The 25,813-nt window shown below is 40.4% G+C and overlaps 1 protein-coding gene across 3 annotated transcripts; it reads right to left on the bottom strand.

The window, feature by feature from the left end:
* Positions 1-8,529: 8,529 nt before the first annotated feature.
* Positions 8,530-16,129, bottom strand: NEK2 (NIMA related kinase 2). 3 transcript variants are annotated; one of them, XM_053938603.1, is made up of 10 exons: positions 15,968-16,129; positions 15,584-15,801; positions 14,382-14,619; positions 13,794-13,876; positions 13,418-13,544; positions 12,427-12,646; positions 11,418-11,472; positions 11,266-11,336; positions 10,352-10,399; positions 8,530-8,807 (listed from the first exon to the last, which is right to left on the bottom strand). In XM_053938603.1, exons 1-10 carry the CDS (start codon positions 16,061-16,063, stop codon positions 8,584-8,586), a joined length of 1,380 nt encoding a protein of 459 aa, XP_053794578.1. In that variant the 5' UTR covers positions 16,064-16,129; the 3' UTR covers positions 8,530-8,583. The 3 variants fall into 3 exon arrangements, with proteins under 3 accessions (XP_053794578.1, XP_053794576.1, XP_053794577.1); XM_053938601.1 differs by lacking the exon at positions 10,352-10,399 and having other exon boundaries at positions 15,968-16,128; XM_053938602.1 differs by lacking the exon at positions 8,530-8,807 and having other exon boundaries at positions 10,244-10,399; positions 15,968-16,128.
* Positions 16,130-25,813: the final 9,684 nt, after the last annotated feature.

Below are 25,813 nucleotides of genomic sequence, written 5' to 3'. Positions count from 1 at the left end.
AGATGCTCTAAGGGAGATGAAAGAAAATTCACAGAAAATCTCAAGGGCAGGTTCTGAAATTATTGCTCAAATGCTGATCATTAGAAGCTGTGGCTTTGACATAACTTTAAACCCTGTCTCAGAGATCTCACATCAGGAACTCCTGCTTAAATTGTGTACTGTCTTCTTGAAATCTATCCAGCAGCCATGGAAAGGTGTCAGGCTGTGGGGAAGCCATCTCATTCCTGCGTATCTCAGCCCTGCAGTCTGGCTATCCCCTGGCTGCTGGTGTCTTCTGGCAAGAGCAGCCCCAGTCACTCAGGTCCACCCACTCGAAATGTTTCAGAAGCAGATAAATAAAACATTAATGAGGATCAATATAAGAGAAAATCCAGAAATAATACACTGCAAAGAGATGACCCTAATAAACAGCTGAAGGGGTCAATGGACTTTTTATTATGATGTTAAAACCAAATTTTTATTAAAAGTTTCTCTGTAACTCACAGAGGAAGATGTAATAGTGCAATGGGTACTAAATTAGAATTCTCAATTTTTACACATGCCTTGAAAAGGCAGTTACATGGAAGTCCTTTGCTTCCAATTACGCTGAATTAGGGTTAATGTTTCTACCATCGCAGGGAAATTACAGTGAAACCCCAGGTACCTGTAAATAAACTACCATTGTTTTAACAACCACTTTCCCTCCCATATCAAGGGACAATTAGCTTAGACAAAATTTTAAGAATGGAAAGCATATTAAAAGTCTTTTGATATGTTCTCAGTAATCTAGGCAAAATTACCTAAAATTATCCTTCCTCTTTCTTGAAGAAAGTAACCACTTCATGAAACACATAAGCAAGAGTGACACTACTCTGAGCAACCTAGGTGAGGAAGCAGAGCACTGGGTGTACATACAGACAGGCTCACCCTGTTAATTCAGAGTGAACTTACTCTCATCAGTTACTGGGCTTAATTTAAGTAATAAAATTAGAAGGTTAGATGTTGCCACAGAGACACTTTCAGTTTACCTCGTGGCCTGTGTTGGTGTGTTGAGAGGGACCCAATAATTGTGCAAAGATGATGTGTCAGCAATGGGTTGTTTCTTCTAGCTACATGCTTAAAACAGACCAAAAACTCACTGCCAGGTAAGGCAAGGCCTAAATAGGAATTTCCTTAGAATACCTCCCATACTGAGAAATGTCTAGAACATGCATTTATTTAATTTTTTGTTATATTATATATTTACATTACATACATGTATCTACTGGACATTATATTTTGTATTTTTATATTTGCATGCACATGTTATATATTTATACACAAAATATAATATTATGTGTTATATATTATGTTAATGCTTATTTCATGCATTTATTATTATTTATTACTTGCCAAGGACAGGAAAGGGACCTCACTGCTAATCGTGGGTGTTAATGAATTTGGGGACATGAGGTGTGAGGTTGGGCTCATGTCCCATTCCTCAGCACTGCTGGGGCTGGCACAGCACAGGAGGATTTACAGCGTGGGAAGGAGTCCTCCTGGCATTAAAGAAGTGAGCAGCTCCTATTCTTCCAGGCTGAGTCACCAGGGAGAGAGAATGAGCCTCTAAATGGGGAAAGACATCATTGTTCTGTGTTTGCTTACTAACAAGGAGAGTAGGAGACAATTCTGTGTTTGCATATACTGAAAGCTGTCCTCACCACTGCAAACACTCGTTGTTATTCAGTGCTTTCCTTGTCGATGCTTCTGATTTTCTGTAAGAGAGCAATTGGTGATTCTACTGTAAGATCATTTAGAAAATATTCATTCACAGCCCGATATTGTGGGATACTGGATTAGGACTGAAGTTGGCAGCATATTTAGTAGTACATATTTTTATAAAAATAACAATAACAAATCCATGCAAAACATGCACAGCTTTTCTCCAACTTTGTACCAATTGTTTACATACAGTGCATCTTATCCACTACTAATTGGGAGGAGTTAAATAGCATTATTCAGTATGTACGGATCTCAAAGCACTTCACTACAGCATAGTAATTTATTCAATCCCACTTTCTGAAGGTGACGGGGTTTGAGGGGGGAGGGAGGTGGCTCTTTTTTGGTTGGTTGGGTTTTTTTGTTTGGGTTGGTTTTGTTTGGTTGGTTGGTTTTGAGGTTTTTGGTTGGGATGTTTTGGGGTTTTTTTGAGAAAGTTGTGAGTTTTCCCAAGCTGAAGATGTGGAGAATCAGCTCGGTAAGGGATGCAGGGGCAGGACCTGCAGAAAGGCTTTAGAATCAATTACCCTGACAATGAGTCTTGCATGCAACCGAGGCAATGCAAATATGGCAGGCCAGGTGCAAACACTGCAAATCACGGCAATAACGCTGAGCTTAGAACTGACCTCGGCAGCAAGTGCTACTTCACTTCCAGGAAAGTGGAATATAAACTGAATATAAACTGAAAAAAGAATAATTTTTAGAAAAGCAAGTGACCAATAGAGCATCTCCAGCATCATCACAGGAGCGGTGATGCTCCCGAGCAGTTTTCTGCCTCCTCTCCTCTCGTTATCCCACCCATCCCTCCCATGCCCTCCCCGCCCGGGCTCCCCCCGGACGCTGCAGGGAGCGGGAGTGGGGTCACCGGGGGCCGTGGAGCATCCAGGCCTGGGGAATGCCGAGCACTGGCGGGGCCGGGCAGGCGGACACCGAGGCGTGCCTTTTAGAGGGTGGGGGGGTGGATCCGGACTCCAGGGGCAGCATCAGCCCCGCTGATGGCATCGCAGTTCCCCCTCCCCTGGAACCGCTGCTGCTCCTCACGGTGTCCTTCTGTGGCTTCCGCGGCCATCGTGAGGCTCCTGGACTGGTTTGAGCTCCCCGACAGCTTTGTGCTTGTGATGGAGCCTCCAGAGTGCACTTAGGACTTCTGGGATGTCCTGGGGAAGCAGGGATTCCATTTTTGTTTTCAGTTGCAGAAGGATTTGGGCTGTTCTACTCCCTTTTTCAGCTTTGGCCTTTGATACTTGGACAACATAGGTGTAGGGGGTAAGGGGATAAAGGTAGGGTTTTCCCTACTCAGCTGTCATCTTCCAGCACCATAGGCTTTCTTTCACACCCCAAAGTTTGTAAACAAGAGTCAGGTGCTGGTGAGAAGGCAGTGGGTGTGCCTTGTGCCGCCAGTGCAGTCCTCACATCCCCAGGAATACCTGAACAAAGGAGGGTCTGAGAGGGAGCAGCATCCACTTGATGAGCTCTGCCTGTGTCCTGCAGGAATACCGAAGTGTATACAGCCCTCCACTGCTACCATGGCTATTCAGGGATGATCCAGTCCCTGGATATCCTGCTCTATGACATGGTCTGTGGGGACCTTCCTGTCACAACAATGAGGACATCACCCAGGGCTGGCTGTGCTTCACACCACAGGAGTCTCAGGGTGGGTACCTGGCTTCATGGCATGGAGCAAATAACAGTGTTGGGAGGATGCAAGGTGGCACACAAGCATCCCACTCTTGCATCTCTGGAGGAGGTGGCACATATCCCTCCATCCTGCTCTTCTCCAAAATGTAGAATCGATCAGGATGCTTGGGTGCAGCTCTGAGCAGACCCAGTGTGGCCTGAGCACTGAGGGCACTGGGTACACTGGGAGAGAGAGGGTGGACAGATGTTTTCTTCCACTGACCAGCAGTTTCTGCCTTCTCTCCCTGGAGTGCCAGCACCTTACCACTTCAAAACCTCATCACTCAGCTTGTGAGTTTGAAGGAAGGGAGTCAGGAGAAAACACTTTTTGTGGGGATGAAACACTTTATTCATGGTCAAAAATAAACTTCATGCTTTTGGTCCCCATCCTCCAAGGCAATCTCATTGTGTCTTTGCTCACCAGCTTTTAGGAGGGGGTTAGGCAACCCAAAAAATGAAACAACAGCCCCTGTTTCAAACTGCAGCAGCCACTTCAGTGACCCTGAACTGCCACCCAGGCACACATGTGAATGTGAAAAGCAAGTGGGTTGCTGGGACAGAGGTGTCACCCCCTGTGAAAGCTTAGAGGAAAACAGAAGTGGCAAAATGCCATTTCAGATCAACCCCTGCCCAAATTGTTCATCTTCCACCTCTAGGCCCTTGCAAAATGGCCAGGCAGAACTGGACTCTAGCAAGGTTCAGTTTGGAGTGCTTTGTGCCCCCTGGCATGAAGGTGATCAAATAAGCTATAGTGTGTATTGATAGGAAAATTGATACTGAAGGAAGAAGGGGATCATGGGAGTAGGGAAGTCTCTTCTTGCCTCTCCTTTCTATCCCCAGGAGCTCCTCATGAAGAGAAATGCCTACCCTGTGTTTACACCTGACACCACCCCACCCATCCACCCCTTCCCTCACTTGTGTCTGATTTTGTGGACTTCATTACCTAAACTAAGAGGAATCCCACTATCAATCAACACAGACCACAGAGAAATGAACCCTGCACAGCGAAGAAAGAAGATTACAAATTTTACTTCAGGGATAGAACTTGAGAATTGTATCTTTCAGGAGTTTATAATTTACTCTAGTAAACCACAAAACACTAAACATAGGCTATGAATTTTAAATGAAAAAAGCAGGAGGTGTGAGAGCACAGGGATCAATAAACCATGGACCCTGGACCACAGGGATACCCTGTAAACCATAAACTCCTGGCAATCTATGGCAAACACTGAAAGTTAAACCATCAACCCTAAGCAATAACCACTAAAACTGGGTGAAACCCTGGAAATGCTGCTACTGGTGTTTTACAACTTTCTTGGGAGGTAGAGAACACAACAAAGAACAGTGTGTTCTGCCTGTCAGATAGTGGTTTTGAGAAGTTTTATGTACTATTACACCTAGATGCTATTAACACCCTGTGCGGGGGGTACTGGATCTCTGGCACAGCATCAGCTCCACTGATGGCATCATGGTCCCTCCACATATTTTCCACATCCTTTTGTTGAAATGGGTGATGAGCAACAGCCAAATGTCTGCCACAGCTGGAGAAATGCACATTTATCACTGTAAATTTACCACCCTTCTGGGGTGCAGCTGGTCTGCCACAGCTGGAGAAATGCAGATTTACCACTGTAAATTTACCACCCTTCTGGGGTGCAGGGGCCACATTTGCCACAGGGACCAGAGACAGGGACTCAGAAGTGGCATCTCCCACTTTTACAAAGAAGCTTGATGGTCCTCTATATTTATGTCTGATTTTCATTAAGTTTCTTATCTGCCCAGTTGGCCAGCACTTTCACACTGTTTAAGTGCTGTTCAACTGGCTGCAGAGGAGACAGGGCATAACTGAAAATTTGAAAATCAGGGGACTGGTCTGTATTTTTCAGAGATGATGCATCTTTCCCTCCCGGCTATCCTTGATGTTCCTATGCACATAAAACTTCTGCAATTTCAGAGTGCTCACAACTAATCATATTATTAAAATTCCTGACATATGTATTAAAAAGTAATTAATTTCTCTCATGACATTCCACAGTGTACACCATTGTTATCATCCTGTAAAGCTTAAGCTGTACCATATCCATATGTACACACTTCCCTAAGATAATAGTATATCCAAAAGCATGATGGCAATATTTTGGAAGCACTTCACAAGCAGTCACCATTGCTATAAATGTTCTATTTGTGAATGTTCTATTTCCTGAATATGTTTGAAAATTGCATCCTGAGTGTGATTCCAATGCTACACACGTTCTATTGGAAAAACAATTACACCCTTGTAGGAAAACATGAATTTCAGTATTCCAAAGCAAAAATCCTGAGAGAGACAAAAACCATCTCCAGGATGCCTTTTACTATGTTTGACACGTACTGGTATGAAGTTCTTATTTCAAAAACGTCAAGAAATACTTCATTTGTCATATTAGAGTGATAATACTTCAAGAAGATGTTATAAGTAACACAGTTAAACAGCTTAATGCTACAGTTGTAACCTAAGCTGTTCTCATTTATTACTGCCATTGTGATTGATACAGTTTGCACACTCTGTAGCATTTCTGATTCATAACAGTGTAGTTGTTAACCAGGACTTTGTTTCAGTTGTTTTTATAATGCATGCATAGAAGACGCAAAATGGCAAATCAGAGATAATTATAATTAATTGCACCAGCGAGTACTAAAGCATCCGTAGCCAAAGAAAGTCAGCATCTTGCAGCAACGTGCTTAGAACAAAACAGGTAAAAATAAATGTAAATAAGATATTAGATTTTGAATGTATGTATAATAGAGGATGTTCTTATAAATGACAAGGCAACAGTGCCATCTTGAGGTTACTGAAGTATTAAAGGAAGAGGAAAGCCGCAGACAGTACTCTCTCAAGGCATTTTACTTTTAAATACAGAAACGTGTGTTCCAAGAGAAAAAAATGCTCTCGAGCCATTTTCTTACCTTGGTTGTGTTAAAAGCAAAGCGTTTGTAAACGCCATCCCTTTCACAAGATGGTTAGAGGGATGGAGCACCTCCCCTATGAGGAAAGATTAAGAGTATTGGGATTGTTCAGCCTGGAGAAGGCCTAACTGTGGCCTTCCCATACCTGGACAGAGCCTACAGGAAAGATGACAGTCTGTTTACAAGAGCACGTTGTGACAAGACAAGGGGGAATGGCTTTTAACTGCAAGACAGTTGGTTTAGACTCTCACTTTAGAGAGTAGGTTAGATTCTAGGAAGAAGTTCTTTGCTGTGAGGGTGGTGAGGCACTGGAACAGATAGCCCAGAGACATTATGGATGTTTCTTGGATGGTCCCTGGCAGTGTTCAAGGCCAGGCTGGATGGAGTTCTAAGCAACTTGGTCTAGTGAAGTGTCCCTGTCCATGGTAATGAGGTTGGAACCAGATGATCTGTAAGGTCCTTTCCAACCCAAACCATTCTGTGACTCTATGAATATGGTCTTTCATGAATCAGTATTTTCTTGGCTGCCTGTTTTCCTCCTTTCATTGATACTTGCATTTTATAGACAAAACATTCTTGAATCCTTTGTATTTTTTCCAATTGTACTGACACCACTGTATCTTACCCTTTAATGTTTTATGGGTTAAGCCATAAAGATCCACACGAAGGCCAGAACTGCATTGCAGTGCAATGCAGTGATTCAGACACAGAACAGAAAAACCTGAGTGTGCAAACATGGTGACAAAGCAGGGATTTACCCTCCACATACGTGTGAGAAGCTTCAGAAATATGAAAGAATGCAGAGGAAAGCTGCACTAACCCACATGGCACATTTCTATCACACCTACTGCTGAGGAATGCCCACCAAAATGTTGGTAGTTTTAGATCAGCAAACAAAAAATAGTTATGTCTAATTCTTTTAAGCAAAGTTGCGGTGAAAACAGCAACCACTCTCCAAACAAATGTTAAGTTCTGCTGGGTTGTTCAGAATCTGCCAGAGCAGATCTGTTGTTGGGTTACTCAAGTACTTCTTTATCTGCAAATCACAGAATGATTTGGGTTGGAAGAGACCTTTAAGATGATCTAGTATGTCAAATTAGATTGATGTTTCAAAGAAGATTCTCTCTCATGAAGTAAAAACCATCTAGAATATCTCCTCAGATAACATTCATAGCCCAATAAGGAAACATGTTTTGAAAACAAGCTGTTTTGTAAGAATGTATGTTTTATGGCATTTCAATCCAAAGAGAAAAAAAAAATCTCTATATAAAACATATGCCAGACACTATAGTTTCAAAGGATATTTTAAAATTCATGAGTTGAGTGCATGAAACTTACACCACCTTAAGTGAGCAACTCCTACATGAGCAAAGAATTGTTAAGGGTAAGATGGAGATACCTCCTAAGCTTCAAGAAAATAAGGATTTACTATTTAAAGGACAACTGCCCCACCCCAAAACCCAGATGCTAATACACTGGATGGTGTCCCATCCTGGACAGCAGTCTCAAGGGAACAGTTTATAACACAGTTTCAAGGCAATGCAAAGAAGGTGTTATTTCAAATGCTGTGCCCTGACACCGGCCTTGTAGGAGGATGGACAAGGCATTCAGCTGCTCAGGCAGAAAGTAATATAAACTCAGAAGTTATGTTATTCTGACCCATCCCACACATTAATCAAAACATAACATTAAAAGTAACCTGCTTTGATAGAGCACTAAGTAGGAAGAGATGCATAAAATCTTTGTGCTCTTTTGTTAAAAAATATTAACAAGTGCAGAAAAGAAGGCATTGTTTTCCCATATATACAGAATATCAACACTTCCTTTATCAACAACTGTGTATTACATAGAGCATTTTAACCTACAGACTGTGAATCTCTGTACATTTTTCACCTGAAAAGTTTTTCATATCAGATGTTAAACAAATAATTTACATATATTAATTCTTTATATTTTCAGAAGAGTAAAGTATGCTAAACAGGAGGACCAAAATATTTTTCTTTAATAACACAATTAATTCAGTTTGTTTTATTTGGTATCAGAAGTACCTGTTTTCATCATATAGCATCTAATGCATTTGTCATAAACTACCTATCATAAATGAAGAGTTTCTACAACTATTAAAATAATTTTTTCAGTAGGTTCTAACTTAAGAGAGGGAGGCACAAGTATCTGCCTATACATTTAATCTTCTTTTCAAAGATAAATATATCTGTTACAGTTTCAACGCATGCCCAAGATTTGTCTGCTCTTTAATTGATAGTTTTTTTCCAGTTCAGCCAGTGCTTGAGCCCGTAGATTTGCAGCATATAGACGCCTTTTGAGATCAGAGCTTTTCCCTTTGGAAAGGAAATAGTTTTCCATATTATGAGATACAGCTTTCTCTTCACTTCCATCAGAGTGTGAGATCTTCTTGGTTGTAGAAAGGGGAAGCAGGAGTGCGTTATCTTAAGAAATCAAAAAGTACTGCATTAGTGCATCTTCCATCATTTATTGCTTTTAACCCTGGTGCCCATTTTGTCATCTACCTATGGCTTTACATGATCTAATTAAATGCATCTCTGTTAATAGCAACAATTATTTTCCATTTTTTGAGAAAAAAAATTGAAAACAAGCCTTTTAAATGATCATGGTAAAAGGATATATGCCATAGTAGTTTTTAGGGTGCACCTCCCAATACCTACAGAAAGATTAGTTGATTAAGGAAAGAAGACATGTTTTTTCTGAAGGACAGAAATTAAACAGTAACATAAAGCAGTTCCAAAAGAAAATGCAGAATGAATTTCCAGCTTTTCAGCTACTGAAAAATTTCGTCTTTGCTTCGCAGCAGGGGCAGACTCAACCTGGCCAGTGGTCTTTGTACTTTACCCCCATTGTTCCAACTCTATCTTTGCATTAAGTCACTGGGGTACAAATTAGGCTCTGACTTGAAGAGAAATGAGTTTAGATGAATAAAAAATTAACAAGCTACTTTCACTGTGGCCTCCAGAACAGGAATTTTCAGAGCATATCCTATAGCATGCCACCATCAAAGGGCAGTTATTTACTCAAGAGTAGAAAAACTGCCATCAAAAACTATTATAACAGCTGAGTTGCCTCACATAAGAGCCAACTTCACAAGGCCCAACTTCAAGGTGTGATTTTTATTTAATCAATGGTCTAACTATTCTAATCTCAACACTGAAGCGTTAATTGTCAATTTATGAGACTATAGCAAGAACGCAAAAAGCACAAAAGAGCAAGAAGGAATTTTAAAAGCCAGCAACTATTTCAGCATTTTTTTAGCTTCATTAGTGTAAGTCAGAGCTGTTGTAACATTAAATGGTTCACTAAGAATCAGAACATCCCTGTAAAAATAGGGTAGTGTCTAGGACACCGTCTTAAAAACCAGGATTTTTGGTATTCCATTTTATTGTCAAGTGAACCACCCAATGGACTTCTAGAAGAAATTAGGGATCTAAGAGATGTGTGAGACGCAATCCAGTTGTGAAAAATACAGCAATATTTGAGCAACTGAAAACACAAGCAAGCACTCAGTACCACTATTGGACAAACACTTGGTCCATTTGTATAGAATAGGCATAATTTTAGAAACAGTGTTACAAGAGCACCATGGAATGAAATAGAAGAGCAGCAAAGCACATGCTCTACAGATACTGCAAAATTTGGTTAGTTTCATAATAACTATGTTCACTTTGCTGCTTATTGAGCTTGAGATAGTAACCACCCAAACTGGTTTTGCCTATCCTCAAAAACTAATATGCCTGGTAAGGTCAAAATATCATGTAAAGGGGTGGGAAATGCAGAAGAGAACAGAAGTAAGAGCTGAAGCTCATTTGCCTTCAGTCAACCAGTTTTAGATGCAACATCAGAAAGCCAAAAGCAAGTTTGTTCTCAAATTCTTTAATGTGTTGATGTCAGACAAGATGTTGCGAGACGGGTGGAATTCTCAAAGTTGACAAATGTTAGATACAGCTCAAGAAGCACTCACTTTCTAGGGGCATTTTACTTGTGTCCTTTTCTGCTCTGATAGGCATTTCTTGGAAAAAAAAAAAAAGCTACTTCAGTTTTATTTGCTTTGGAGGCAGTGACATGCTTATCTTGCTTTATCAGACCAAAGCTAAATGAAGAGAGTGTTACTGCATGTTAAAGAGTGTTCACATGTCTTTGTTCTAGAGTACTACTTCTGACCCAGCCCTTCACTATCCCTACCACTTTTTAAAAAGGCATTTTAGATACCTGAATATTATTTTAATAAGATGGGAGCAATTAACAGATGATACCCTTATGATAGCAAAGAATGAACAACTAAGGGCAAAATGAGTATAAAATACTACTATAAAACAGGACTAGAGGCAGTCAGGAAGTATTTTACTACATTTTCAAATATGAGTTTTTCTTTCTTTCTATAATAGTCATGTGTATTCTTCATAGTTTATATGATGCACCCACCAGTCACAGCTGGGTCCCTTGCAACAAGTAATATTTGCCATGTTGAAGCTTTTGGAAGTTTAATGAAAGCTGAATTTATTAGACATGTGCAATTTTATTAAAATTAACTAAATCAAAGGTCTGTAAAAAGACATACATACATAAAATAAGTGCAGCTCTGAGAAAGGTTTGGGTTACAAGAAGGTGCTTCCCTTAGCTCACCACAAGAACCTAATTTCCCAGACAGCACAAGACTGCAGTGCAAACAATGTTAACTCAGGCTTATGGTTGAGCATCACTCTAAGTCCTTTTGCAAAGCAGAAAATCAAAAGTCTCTTCTCAACCTTGCAGCCATAACTGGGCTTTGCCTTGCCCCAAGGGGACTGTGCCGAGCACGCTGAGCACAAGGGGCTTTCTTCTGGTCACACCAGCCTACATCGACCCGTGCAAGTGCCTTCTTGAGTATTTGCATACCTGGACCTTCCGCGCACGTTACCTCCCGCTGCTGCTTCTGGAGATTGCACCGCTTCAGCAGGCTTTCAGCTCTGGTTGGGAAGAGAAGTTTAAGCTTTTCGTTGTAAGACTGTAGAGTTTCTAATATAGTCTATTATAGGTTAGTAAGATACCTAGCAAGTTTGTCCTCTGCCAGTCTCTCCCGAACACAGAGTTCCCGTTCTCTCTCTGGAAGCAGAAATATGGTAGTTTGCAGCATGATCACGTAAATGTTAGAGTGACTGTGCATGGGGGGCTTCTCTTACAGGGAAAGACAGCAGTAACAGCCAGTCAGGTGCACCCACACTTCTGATTCTATGGCTCTAAACAAAGGTAACTGCTGTGTAGATACACCTTTATCAGTACACTAATAAAACACTGACAAGTACTCTGAAATGCCAGGCACGCTTTTGTTCCAAACTCTGGTCTGCAACAACAAATAGATAGCAACTTTCTATTCTGCACATTAACTCATGGCACACATGACACCAGGTTTAAATATTTATATACCAGATATTATAATTCAGCTATGACTAAACACCCTGCTTACAACAGCAGCAACTGTTATTCAGGCTCAGATAAAAAATACATATGGTTAAAAAATGTATTGCAGAGCCTACTGCATATGTAGAGATATTTCACGTGGGCAGGAAATGCCAACACCTGAGGACCAGCCATCTATAGACTCACAGGTAAGCTATCTGTGGAGTGCAGCTTTTATAAAAGCAGTTGACAGTTTACTCAAAGATTTTTTTTTTCTCCAGCATCAGGCTCACCTTTGGGTACATGTTAGAATAGGCAATGTTTACTTACACAGTGGACGAAAAACAACCTACACTGCACAGTACAGACCCTACATTTCTGTACACTTTCCTAACTGCCACTCATGTTTAATAATCTTCACAAACCAGATTTCCATATCTAAACTGTCAAGTCTATCTTAGTAACTTAAAAAAGAAGCTAGTATAGCAGAGTAAGCCCTGAGCATTCTTGTTTTGGTCTTTAGACCCAGTTCTAGTGGTGAATGCAGGGCTACAGCATCCTAGTGCATTAAAATGAGGCTTGTGAAAACTGCCTAATTTTTCTTCCTCCAACTGAATCAGAATCCCATTGCCACCCCCTTCCCAAAATGGAATAGCATACGCTCCAGACGTTGTTCTCTCTCTTTAATGGCTTGCTCTCGCTCCTGTAATTGTTGCTCCTTCCGTTTCAGCTCATTCACTGCAGCATCTGAGAACTGCAGCCTTTCTGGCTCCCATGGTCTCAAGCCTCTTCTATCAGAATTCTGTTTTTGTTCTTCTGTCACCACATCTTCTATCAAGGGGTGCCGCAGAATATCTTCAACAGAAGGTCGGCAGTAATCCTAAAGGAAATTAGGAAAAGGAAAGGCATTACCAACAGGTTCCACCTGTAAGAAGAAACATTAAGGCCAGAGAATTCCAAGCAAGAGCAGCTGAGGTGCTACAAAGTGCAGGAGAGATTGGAGAAAACTGGAATTAGGAAGCAGTAGCACAGCAGGATGATAAAAGCTAAGGAAGGAGGCTGTTACCAGCCTTCAGATCCAGAGCTGCAAGACTCTGTTGCCCACCCCAGGGACCCACTCCCAGCAGAGTCAGAAGGGGGTGGGTGAGCCTGCAGAAGCAGCTGCCAGCAGATTCCTCAGCTAACACTGTTGAACAATCCAATCCATGCCTGCTGGAGGCTTGGGTGCTTTGTTGCCCCTGCCATGTTCTTCTCAACACCTCCACACCAGCCGTGGGGAACAAGCTATACATTAGCCATATAAAGCAATCCCCAGAATGAAGAAAAAACAGCCCCTTCCAGCTCCTGAACACACTGGAACCATTTTAACCCTGAAGTTATAAGGCCTCAATAAGCTTGCATGCTTTATTGAAGCTTACCCATGTAAGCCAATATTGAGGCCACCTTTTGGCATCCTATGACCCTGGCATGACAATTGAGCTGCTGCTCTGATGGACTCAGAGCAGACTCCGCCCTCTAACAAGTGACACTGCCAGTGACAAGGTGATAACAACCACTACTTCAGGTAGGTTTGTTTCATAATTGAGAAGAAAAACTAGTATTTCAGTACTAGCTCAAATTATAGGTGGAAAAATTAGTAATTGGTTCTTACCTTTACATTCAGCATCTCCTTGAGAAGGTCGTTCAGCTCATCTGAGTAACGATATGGTATTCGCCTGACCCTCCCTTCCCTTATCTTTTCTGCTAGCTCCTTCTGGTTGAAAGCTGTAAATGGAGGCCTGAAGAAGAAAATTTTTCTTGGATTCTTTCACTAGTTTTACAGGACTTATTTTCAGGAAAAAAAGTATCAGACTATGAAAAAAAACCTGCAGTCAAGGTTTGTTTTGACTATCTAATGTCAAGACCAATAGAGAAATAAAAATCTAGCACTAGTCTCTGAAACCTTTAAGCTTTCATCTATACAAAATATAATCACGTCTACATTAGCAATGATGTTTCCACATTTGTTATCACACTACGATACTTACGAGAGAGCACATAATTCATACACAATACATCCTAGCGACCAGATGTCAGATTTTTCATTGTATGACAAGTAGTTCATTTGTTCCTAAAGAAAGAGAACAACCTTAGGTTTATTAACAAAGACATGGTTCATTCATGCAACTCTATTTCAGTCAACATTAATCTTTCCCACATAAAGTGCCCTGTATCAGGGAAATAAGTCATTCCTACTCATTTCCACTACAACTTAAAATCCTACCATTAGGAGATAATTTAATAAGCGCTTTACCTTAACAGTATGAAGCACAAAAGCTCTCTAACTTCCCTGTTCCTTTTCAGGAACAATATACTCCAACACTGCTAGTGTCCCAAGAATATAACAAAGCTTACACAGTGAAGAGCAACTGTTATTAGAAGGAAGTTGAATGTGTGGGGAAGAAAGGAGATGAAAATAACCTTGCTTCCAGAGCACATATGCTTTATGAAAAAAGTCACCTGCATTTAAGACCAATAAGGCTTCATTAAAACTTCCCAAACATTCATGGACTCCGAGACCAAAACAGCACACCTTGGAGGGGCAAAAGGGAAGATAATGTACAGAAGGGTCTTACTGGAGACATGTAATATGGAGTGCCAACAAACGTTGTGGCAAAGCTGGTATCATGGTGCAATATCCTAGCCAGTCCAAAGTCTCCAAGTTTCACATTCTGTTTGCCATCTAGAAAGACATTTGCTGGTTTCAGGTCTCGGTGCACAGTGACTGCACCATCGCTCCGTCTGTGACACTCCTTCAGGGCCAACGTTAATTGAGTCAACACTCGGAGAACAAAGCTTTCATCCAAGAAATGCCTGAAAAATGAACACATTGTTTAATGGATTTTCTGAACACACATCAGTTTGATTAGTCACTGCTAGTTTTAGTTCCATAACTTTTTAATAGTACTATCATAAAACACCACTCACATAAGCACTATCAGCAACAGGCATCTACATATTCTACCTTTAAAACTGATTAAAAAAATCACTGCAAATATGTTAGATGACATTGAGGCTTTCATTGCAGAATCCCTGCAGATTTCTTTCCTCCTCCATACCATCTAACAAACACACAGCATTTTGAAAAAATCAATTTGATGCTTTTGTGATGAGATCTGTGCCCTTGATCACTCAAGATAATGATATGTTGCCGCTTGTTAAAAATGAGCAACATACAAAATCGGGCTGGTTTTTAAACACAGACTTCCTTAAATGAAAACACTGATACTGGCAGGCAGCTACAGAACTATTTTAGACTATCCTCACAAAGTAAGAGGTCGTGTCATGTACTTGTTTGAGCTAAGAATGTGAAAACTGACACTATACTTAAGTAGGATGCTAAGTCTAAGATAAGGTGAAGCCTTATCAACTTAATGTCTCTCCAAGCTTTATATATAGGCAGATAAAATAGCTCTTCACATTGCATTCAAAATCACTGCTCCCTTCCAAACACTTTGGCGTTCTCATAAATCCCAGGGTCCCGGAAGTTTTACTCATGGGGAAGACCATTCATAGCCAGAAACCCCTCAACAGCTTCTGCCTCACAGGAGAGCTCTGGGTTTCTTACTACTTCAGCACCAACATCCAATCCGGTGATGCATTCAATAGCACAGTTCCCGTCGCTTTGTAACTTTGTACAAAACCTTTCATATTTGAGAAGAGTCGTAGGGTCGAAAGGGTTTAAAACTTGAACCTGTTCAGCAGTTACAAAGTAAGTTTCCCTTCTCTCTGGACTGCCCAAGACATTCCAAACACGCCACAAGGTCATTTCACGTGCCTTTCTTTCGCGCACTTGGCGATCAAGCTGGCCAGGTCTCCCCCGTCGCAGTACTCCATGACGATGTACAGGGTGGTGCTGCTCCTGTCGATGATGCGATCATAGTAGCGCACGATGTTCGGGTGCCGCAGCTCCCTCAGCAAGTTCACCTCCGACACGAGCATCTGCTTCTCCGATTCCGTCATCGCGCCATAGTCCAGTTCCTTCCATACCAAGATCTGCGGAGGCAGAAACACCCTGGGGAGTGACCGGGACAGCGGCCAGGGCAGCGCAGGGGGAAGAGGCTGTGCCGGAGCCGCTCGCTCGCGTGTCGCGGAGAGCCGCCGGCACCGGGCAGGGGCGCACGGCAGTAGCAAAGCTGCGCTGCCCCCGCCTCCTCCTCACCTTGCCGTCGGCCTTGCGGCGCACCTTGCGGCACTTCCCGTAGGAGCCGGCGCCGATGGTGAGCAGCACCTCGTAGTCGTCGGGGCGGCCGGGCATGGCGGGCAGCGCACGGACCGCGCCGGGCCGCGCGGGCCCCTGCGCTCGCGTCGCGCCGTTCAAACGCACCGCCCCGCCCGCCCATTGGCCGCGCCGCCCGCGCGCCCCGCCCGCCCATTGGCTGCGCCGCCGTAAACAGCGCCCGCGAGGCCCGGCGGGTACGGCCGTTACCGCCGGGGGCGGGGCCCGAGCCCATCGCGAGACCGGGGCGGGGCCAGGCCGCCCCTCCCCGCCCCTCGCCGCCCCTCACCGCCCCTCGCCCCGCCCGGGGGCTGAGGGGCACGCCCTCCGAAGCTGGGCCGGCTGTTTCCCTTTGTTTTTCCCGACTTTTCGCGTTTTCACTTTTTCTTCCCTTTCCTTCCCTTCTTCCTGATTAGACAAGTCACTGGGCCTGCAGGTATCAATAAGTCACATATTCATAGGTCCTCAGGAAGGGTGGGGTTTTTTTCCATTAAAAAACCAGTAAATCATCATCATCTTTCCTGAAATGCTTACATTCTTATCTATTGGATAGATAATTTTACTATTCAGAAATGCTAAAAAAAAACTTAAGCTGCTTAAAATAATGTAAATCTAGTCAGGATTTGTTGCAGTCTACAGCTTCTTCGTGAGGGGAAGAGGGGCAGGCACTGATCTCTGCTCTGTGGTGCTCTGTGATAGGACCCGAGGGAATGGCCTGAAGCTGTGTCAGGGCAGGTTTTAGGCTGGATATTAGGAAAAAATTCTTCACCCAGAGGGTTCCAGCTGGCCACTGGAACAGGCTCTCCAGGGCAGTGGTGACAGCACCAGCCTGACAGAGCCCAAGAAGTGTTTGGGCGAAGTTCTCAGGCGCATTGTGTGTTCTTAAGGTGTCCTGTGCAGGACCAGGAGTTGGACTTAATGATCCTTGTGGGCCTCTTCCAACTAAGCATGTTCTGTGGAAAGTCAGCCTTTAAAACCAGTATGGAAAATTTCTTCAAAAATTTTTCTTCAAAAAATCACTTCTGGATGATTACCAAAGTAATGCAGCTCTCCTGTCCCATACATATGAACACCCATGCTACATCGTACACAAATCACCTGCTGAAAACAAACCAAAGAATGTAATGGCTTAAATTGTAAAATTTGGGAAATGCAAACTGTGGGTCCACATCCACACGTGGAGCCAGCAAATACTGTGGATGGCACAGAGTAACACCACAATCTACTAATGGCATTATATACATTTTAAGAAGAATGTCATGTATTTTCTAGCATCATTTATGATAAGGAATGATGCCAAGGTGCAGTTCTGCAGTTCAGTTTAATCTTTATCCGTGTGGCAATAGCTGTGACTGGAACAGGAACTCCTTCAGCAAAGCATTCTAACATACTTGTAATAATATAGAATCATCATGGCCTGGGCTGGAAGGGATCCTGAAGATCATCTTGTTCCAACTCCCTGCCATGGGCAGGGACAACTTTCCTGAATCAGGTGTGAAAGGGAACAGTTGTATGTCCTGACCTAGAAATTCAGCAACAGTTCCTCATTTTGCATCTCCACATGGTCTCAGTTACTTCCCAATTTTGTTTCAGCTTTGAAATAGGTTTGAGTAGGTGTCATGCTATGTCTGAATATTTATGAAATATTCTTCTATTAGTCTTTAGAAAAATCAAAACCTTTACTTTTATCATCAGGAGGCACAAAAACTCCTGCTGTCCATTATAAAAATTGTATAGGCTTCTATCTGTAGAGAATATATGGTCATTACAGGAAAAAATGAGCAAATTAATTCTACAGTGTAAAGATATTTTGGTTTTGTAATTAATGGGTAACAGGGTGATCTCAAGGGTTCGTGTTTATTCCTGATTTCAATTACCTTGAAAGAAAATCCTCACATGCACCATTAGCATAGTGAATAAATTATGGCATTACTCAATAAAAATGACAAGCAGTACAGTATGTATTATTCAGGCTGTAAGCTTCATTGCTGGTTTAAAATATCTCCATTTCCAACTTCTCTACATTCAAATTAGCAAAAGGTCATCATGCATTCCCACTGTTATCAATGGGAGCCTTTCTATTTATATTTCAAAAGAAATAGAGTAGGATTTCAATACGGTGTTTTGTCTAGGCACTATCTTAAAAGTTTCTTTAGAAATGTTGGTTTGAATCAGATAAATGTCAAAATGTCATGCTTCAAAAGCCAGCAGCATTTTACTTTTTTACAGTCATTTTACTTTTTATTATACTTATTAAGGGCTGGCTAATTTTGAGAAAAATGCATTTCTAAAAGTAGTTATTAAAATTTTTGACAGGCCCTCCATTTTCTTTCTTTCTGATTTTCACACTTATAAAAATGACAAGAATTTTTCCCTTATTTTATATGGACAATTGAACCCAGACATGAATAATTCCAAAACTATGTATCAAGTTTGAAATGGGGGCCTCATTTGTCATGTATTGCATTTTCAATTCTGGTCTCTTAGTTCAGGAGCAACTCACAGATTTCTAGTCCTGAAAATACATGTGCTGACTTCAGGTCCTCAAAAGCCGCCAAATAGTTCTCAATAACAGATTTATAATATTGCTTCTAATAGTATATTCTGCTTTTAAATTTTTTTAACATCAAATTTCACAAATTATTTCCTAGAACTTGAACAAAATAAAAGTATTCTTTGGTAGTTGCCTACCAAAGATTTTCAGTTTTGATGACATCTATTCTTTGTGCTGTAAGGAGTACATTTTCTCTTATTTCAGGACCTAGTTATCTAACAAAATATTAAATGCTAAAGATAAATAGTATGGTAGGCAATTTGATATTTCTCTAAAGATACTTTCTTTTTTGTATGTGGAAATAGGTAAAAATAAATGTGTAACACTTTGCTGTGAAAGTCCAACACAATATAATTATACAGATAGCAAAAAAAGTATGGTAAAGTACTGAAGGAAATTAAGTTATGTTTCTGGCAGCTTTGTTTGTTTGTTTGTTTGTTTTCCAATCAGAGAAGATTGCACAGGTTCAGAAAGTGAAAATAAGCTCAAAAGGAAAAGTACTGAAAATGAAACCATAAAATGATTAATAATGAAAAATAAATGCACTCTATAAAAATAATTAGAAAAACAACTGAGAAAAATGTTGATTTTTTTTTCTTTCCGAAGAGGTGAAAGACATGTAAAGACATAGTCCAGGATCCATGGCAGAAATATGACAAAGTCTTCTAGCAAAAAAGGAGGAGCTGAGTATTCAATATTAGACAGGTAAGAGGGCTTAAAAATATTTTTACATAACAACAAGAGGACTTATAAATACTGGAGTGACTGAGACAATGAGTGTTTTATTTGAGTTCATTTTTACCACAGAAGTAGTTTGGAGTTTTTAACATTCAATGACATTTGTCCTTACATATCTTTATGCACATTGGGTTTTTCCCCCTCACTTTCTCTCATCTCTGTCCCTGCCCAGACATTCTACATTTACCCAGGACTGTTGTACACAGATGACATAACTTTTGGGTAATGTTATATTTACTGACTTTAACAACAGAAATCATACACAGGATCAACAAAAACATATAAAATACTGGGCTATTAGAGAGAAACACTCTAAAAAGTACCAGAGGATAAAATTTCCCTCTATTGTTTTGTGAGGGAAACAAAGAACACATTCATTGATGAAATTCTGCACAACACAGCTGTGGACAGGACAGCAAAGGAACAAAATTGAGCAGCATTAATTCTAGTACTTGAGATCATGCTATTTTTCATCTTCTGTAATGCTTGGATTCAAAGGCAACTGAGACTCCAAGAGCAATGTGTGCAGCAAGGCAAGCTCCAGTGAGTGAGTTTGTTGCAGCAGCTTTACGTTGAAGGTTTTGCATTACAAACCATTCAGATGAGGAAAACATTAACCCCCATGAAATAAATTCAGCAGCAGGTCAAGTTTTTACACAAAGGACTGTAAAATCGACAAGCCAAGAGGATGGGAATCAATGAGGAGGAGACTGAGGGGAAAAGACACATTTTTGCATTCAGAGAGGGGAGCATATGAATTCTACTAACTCCAGGTTTTTTATTATCCATTCCTTATGTTCTGTAAAGTAACATTTAAATACAGTGCACAGCTGGACATTTTGAAAGTATGTAATTACTTAGCTCTCTTGTAGTGAAACTAATAGCCCTATATGTTTTGTATGTCTTCATATATATGCTAATTTTCAAGATAGTATTCATTAACCTTAAGAACAGAAGGTGCTTGAATTGATCTTTGAGACCACTATTTAAACTGATGAAAAGACTGATTATTTGACATGTATAGAACTTCGAAAGAGAACTTATGGAGTGTCCTTAAACACTTAATATGTCAAAATTTAAAGTATTGGGAAGGATTTTAAGGAAGCATTCTAGTATGATAATTCATGATTTCAGTTGGCTTGCTTACTAAGTCAAGGAAAGCAGACAAGTTTAGGATCTGTGCCTCAATTTATCCTCTTTTGAAAGGGAAACTTTCCAGATTAAAATTAATATCTAGAAGCTCTCAAAATGCTCAAAAAATTCTTTAAGTGATACAGTAAGTAAATATTTTGCTTTAAGTGATACAGTAAGTAAGTAAAGCTGCTTAATTTTTTAAAAGCAACAATATTAGAGTTTCTTACTGGGGAACAGCCACTCTCAAATGTTTTTCCATTAATTTATTTGTAATTATGATCCCTTCAGATGTATTGGAAGAAAGTTTTCCAAGTTTTTCAATATATTTCAAGAAAGTTTTTCAACCATCACCAGAATTCCATTATTGCACCATTATTGTCACAGAGATTTTCATTATGAGGTCAGTCACTATTTCTCTAACTCCCAATGTCTACAAACCCATGATATAATCCCAATAATAAGATTCCTCCCTGCCTTGTTTCTCCTGTGGGAGAAAAATGCACAGAATTCGCATTAAAGTTGCATCATGAGCAATGATGGCAGAATCTCTTCCAGGTTTTCTCCCAGGTCATTACACCTGCAAAATGTTGTGAAGCTCCAGCTTTCCCTGAGTGCAGCACCTTTCTGTACACTTGGAAGGGATTGTCCCAAGGCAGTGTGGTAGTGTGCAGAGCCTCTGGGAACAGGTGGCACACATAGGAGTTGATGGCAAATGTAGTCACTTACCTTTGCTGGGAGCTCTAACAACCATCCTGGGGGCAGGAGGCCTTCATTTTCAATCACATGATGATAAAGTTGAAAATACTGACACAAAAAAAAAAAAAAAAGAAAAAAAAGAAAAAAAAAAGTGTGGCTTGAGATTGTGAAATATTTTTGAATGTTTGAAATGTTGTGCTGATTATCCTGTCACCAAAATTCTGAGATAAATTGTAGCCAGGGAAATGTTAGGAAATTGACAGCTTGGGAAAATCACTGACATTTTATGCACTATGCACAGTATTTTGCCTTTTACATTTTTAATAAAAATGTGTACTTAGCTAAGGACTATTCTCATTGCTTCCACAAGTGGCAGAGCAGTGTCAGGGAGACTGTCATCAGGGTTCTGTTTCCAGTAAACAAAGACTGATATTCATCCTTCTGTTACTTTCCTCTGCCTCTCAGAATCCTCTATTTAAAGAGTCTTTTTCACTATGCTGTTTCTGTTATTAAGCTTATAAATAAATTTTTGTATGCATCACTGGAAGGCTTTATAAATAAAAGAGAGAATTAAATAAAAGAGGGAATTACAAGAGTAGGAGGAACAAAAAAACGAAAGAAAACTTTCTAGCATTTTTATGTTGACAACCTATGTTTTCAGGAAAGTATATAGTAAATGTAAGACTCACACTGCCTAAAATCCACAAAAACTCTGTGGGTTTCCTAAACCAAAATATTGTTAAATCAAAAATTTGTCCTGTGCCTCAGTAGTGTGCAGAAAATCACGCTGTGCAAGGCCAGTGTCCACAAAGGAATGAGAGGAGCCCTGCAAGAATCTGCCTTGCCTTGCCTTGCACTCGGGAAAGGATAAGCCACAGTCGTAACAATCTGATCGTGAGACCACTTCAGATGGCAAAGATTTATATCCATGGACTTGAAGTCACAGGGGAATCTGGGCTGCTTATTTCTTAAGTCTGAGGTTCTGTTTTGCAGTCAGTGAGTTTTTAGGTGGGAGAAGAAAGAAGGATATCTTACAGTTGTTTTTTTTTTTTGAGGGTTTTTTTGAGTGTATAAATAAGGACATTTTAATGTATGTGAATATAATAATTCTTTTTTTCAGTTGTGTTGAGGACCTTGAGATCCATGACACAGGGGATTCTCTCTTAAACTCAAGGAGTGACAAAATATAGGGACAGGACAAAGGGAAGTGGCTTTAAACTGAAAGAAATCAGGTTTAGATTAGCTATTGGGAAGAAATTCTGTACTATGGCAATGGTGAAGCACTGGCACAGGTTGCCCAGAGAAGCTGTGGATGCCCCATCCCTGGAAGTATTTAAGGCCAGGATGGATGGAGCTCTGAGCAACCTGATCTAGTGAAAGGTGTCCCTGCCCATGTTAGGGGGGTTGGAACTGGATAATCTTTAAGCCCCTTCCAACTCAAACCATTCTGTGATTCTGACAGATTGTTTGGATGAGTCACACCAAGCTCACAAGCCACAAGTTCAGCACCATCAGTACAGAGACATTTGGTCAGAGTTCTCAGTTACATTCCCTGCTCTCTCAGGTGAAATCCCCAAAAGGGGCCTTGGCACCTCTGATGAACAGAGCAAAATGTATATCCTCTGCACGAGTTGGTGGCATTGGCACCAAGTGTGCATCCCTGTGTCTGCTGGCAAGAGAAACTGAAGTGCTTTAACAGTGCTGATACTCACAAGGCTTCTAGTCACTTGCAAGAGGAATGAGGCAGCCTGCCCCTCTCTGAGCCACCTTCAATCTGTGAACTCAGCAGACCTTCTTACCATGGTGACACAATAGATCCAATTCTATTTTGCTGGTCTCTTTGTCAACACTTTTTTTTGTTTGTTTTTTTTTTTTTTTTTTTGTTTTTTTGTTTTTTTTTTTTTTTTTGGTTTTTTTGTTTGTTTTTTTTTTTTTTTTTGTTTGTTTTTTGTTTGTTTGGTTTTTTTTGTTTTGTTTTGTTTTTTGTGCTTTCTGTGGGAATTGTTTGACAGCTGTCAAACAGCTGTCTAGAAGTCTTAAAGTGGTGCATAGGATCTTAGGGAGCAAAGTTGGAGACTGTGGCATATGAGCCACATCAGTACATCAGTCAGTTCAGAGCCTTCATGGAAGAGCTGTGGCTTCTGAGAATCAAGGAGACTTTCTCTTCTGCAGCTATATTTGGTGCTTTTTAAGCTGGTTTCACAGTTAACCAGGATTTCTCTATCCAAGACCTTTTTCATGACCTTTTCATACCTTTTTTTTTTTTTTAATTTACAGTTAATTGCAATGTCTCTGGGTTACTAAGACTTCCTGATTTTTAAGATACTAAGAGACTTTCTGGGTCAGAAGACCAGTCCCAGCTTTATCACACTGCAGTGCTGGATGTGGTGAAAATCCCTAAAACCATAAGTGAAAAAACAAACCAAAAATCCCCACTCATCAGATAAAGCAAAGGAAAAAATTTGATTTACAATCTGCTTCTGCAGAAGGCCTCACTCCTCTTATATGTGCAATTAATTATTCAAATAACTTGTTGAAAATTGATATAATTATTTCTAATTATTCTTGGTTAGAGTCCTAGAATTATGTGATTGCATCTAGATGCATGCATTATAAATGCAGGAGGTACAGCCTAGATGAGGAGGAAATGTCATTTTATTTTTCAATTTATTCATTTTTACTAGATAAAAATATTCACAAAGTTTAACTTTTGTGATCCTAAACAGAAGTTCACTGAACTTATCTTTATTACATTTCTTTTTGTAAGGTAAGTGGTAGAACCTCTGCAGTTATGGAGGCAAAATTCACTGTTTTTTTTAATATTTAGGAAGGTTAAAAATACCTTAGATTTGAGTGATTGACATGCAACTGATGTGATTGTGTGTTTCCTTTCTACAAAATCAAGCCTGTAGTGCTAAGATGAGTAGGTTATTCCTAGGAGAATATAACCATTGGAGCAACATCAGTTAATTCAAAATTAGTTTGTTTTTAATCCATCTCATTCTTTGCCTTTCTCTCATGATACACATTTGAATTTCACATTTCCTTCTACAGTAAATTCAGTTATGTTCTTATGATTGGCTAGCACAGGTGCTTAGTAGATTTCAATATGTATCAGATAAGCATCTGAACTTTATTTTTTTTTTTACATCTTTATTAAAAGCCATGACAAAGCTACTGGGTCTCATTCTGCAACAACAGAGAGTAGTGTAGGCTAGGATTGACTGCTGAAGTGAAATCACTCTGCAAGCAAAGTACAAAATTGATTGTAAAGGTGGTGTGTCTAAGAAGATTCTGTCTTCTCATATGAGGCAATGCTACATCTAAACAAAATGGGTCCTGTCCACCAGTAGCTTGCACAATTGGGCAAATTCCTACTGAAGCAAGTAGAAACTCCCTGCCAGTTTAAGTCTAGGTTGGAAGTATCATTTTTTGGAGATGGATACCAGTCCTACATATGCTGTGATGCCAGAGGATCACCAGATGAATAATGAAGAAGATTTCGACATCTGGAAAGTAGGGGCATGACATCTGGTGGCAGAGAAAAGTTCTCAGCAGATTTTAATGCTCAGAGCAATGAAACCTCAGCAGGAAAGCACTTTCTGCCATGAGGCTTCTCACTAACTCATGCTAACCAAGAGGACAAAGCATCCATTTGTGAAATCTGTCATCTTCTTCAAGTTACTGAGGAACCTCAGGCACAAATTATAAAACCTGATCTAGAGATACAACATAAAGCCCAAATCACATCAATACCATTATCATTTTCCCATCTAAACAACAGCAAGTACTGTTAGACACAGCAAAAAGTGTCTCTGAAGTAAGGCAAGCTACAGAAACACAATCTGTAATTTATGTATGGCATTAAATAACAATGGAAGAGAGTCCCAGCTCCTTTTGGCACAATTTTCGAAAATCTTTGATACAAAGCAGCTCAAACTTAACAAGACACTGTCCTAGTCCTGATGTACCTGAAGATGAGAAATGTTCCTGAATAACCCCAGTGAAAGAGGCAGCACAAGAAGAGCCAGACAGAAAGACAGCAAGATCCTCTCCTCTTATTGTGAAGTCCTCTAACAGTGTTGTTTCAGAAATTTTGAAGTCACTCACCAATACCAAAAATAAGGTTTAAAGAATATGTTAATACTTTCATCTCTTATTGGAGAGCAACTGGAAATTCCTGTCTTTAAGGGAAATGTTCTGATGATCCATAATGGTCAAGTGTACCTTCTGTATGTAATAAAGCATGAAGATTTGTCAGCAGAAATGGAAATAGCTGGCCACCACATGTTGCTTATGAAGACGATGGTTTGGCTCATTCCATGTGGCAGTCTAACATTATATCTGTAATCTAACTTTCAAAGTTCCACATCCACTGCTGTCAAGGGAGGATGCTGTGAAACAGAACATAAAATGTCTTACAACCTGTGCTACCTACACATACCAGAAAAAAGCATCAAATGAAACATATTTCTCTTCACACAGGATGACTGCCATCTCTCAGCCCAAGAACTGGTCATATATTTAAAAATAAACAGCTGCCAGCAGAGACACAGTGTGACCCCTATTCCTATTCTGTTTGGACAACAGCAGAGTTTCATCCTAATCAGTCCTACATTTTGCTTACTTAGTAGCAAAAGGAGAAGAGAAAATGGTGCTTATCTATT

The sequence above is a fragment of the Vidua chalybeata genome, chromosome 3 (assembly GCF_026979565.1).
Source record: "Vidua chalybeata isolate OUT-0048 chromosome 3, bVidCha1 merged haplotype, whole genome shotgun sequence".
Classification (NCBI taxonomy): domain Eukaryota; kingdom Metazoa; phylum Chordata; class Aves; order Passeriformes; family Viduidae; genus Vidua; species Vidua chalybeata.
The sequence above is the reverse complement of the archived record's forward strand: the minus strand, read 5'-3'. Positions and strand labels throughout refer to the sequence as shown.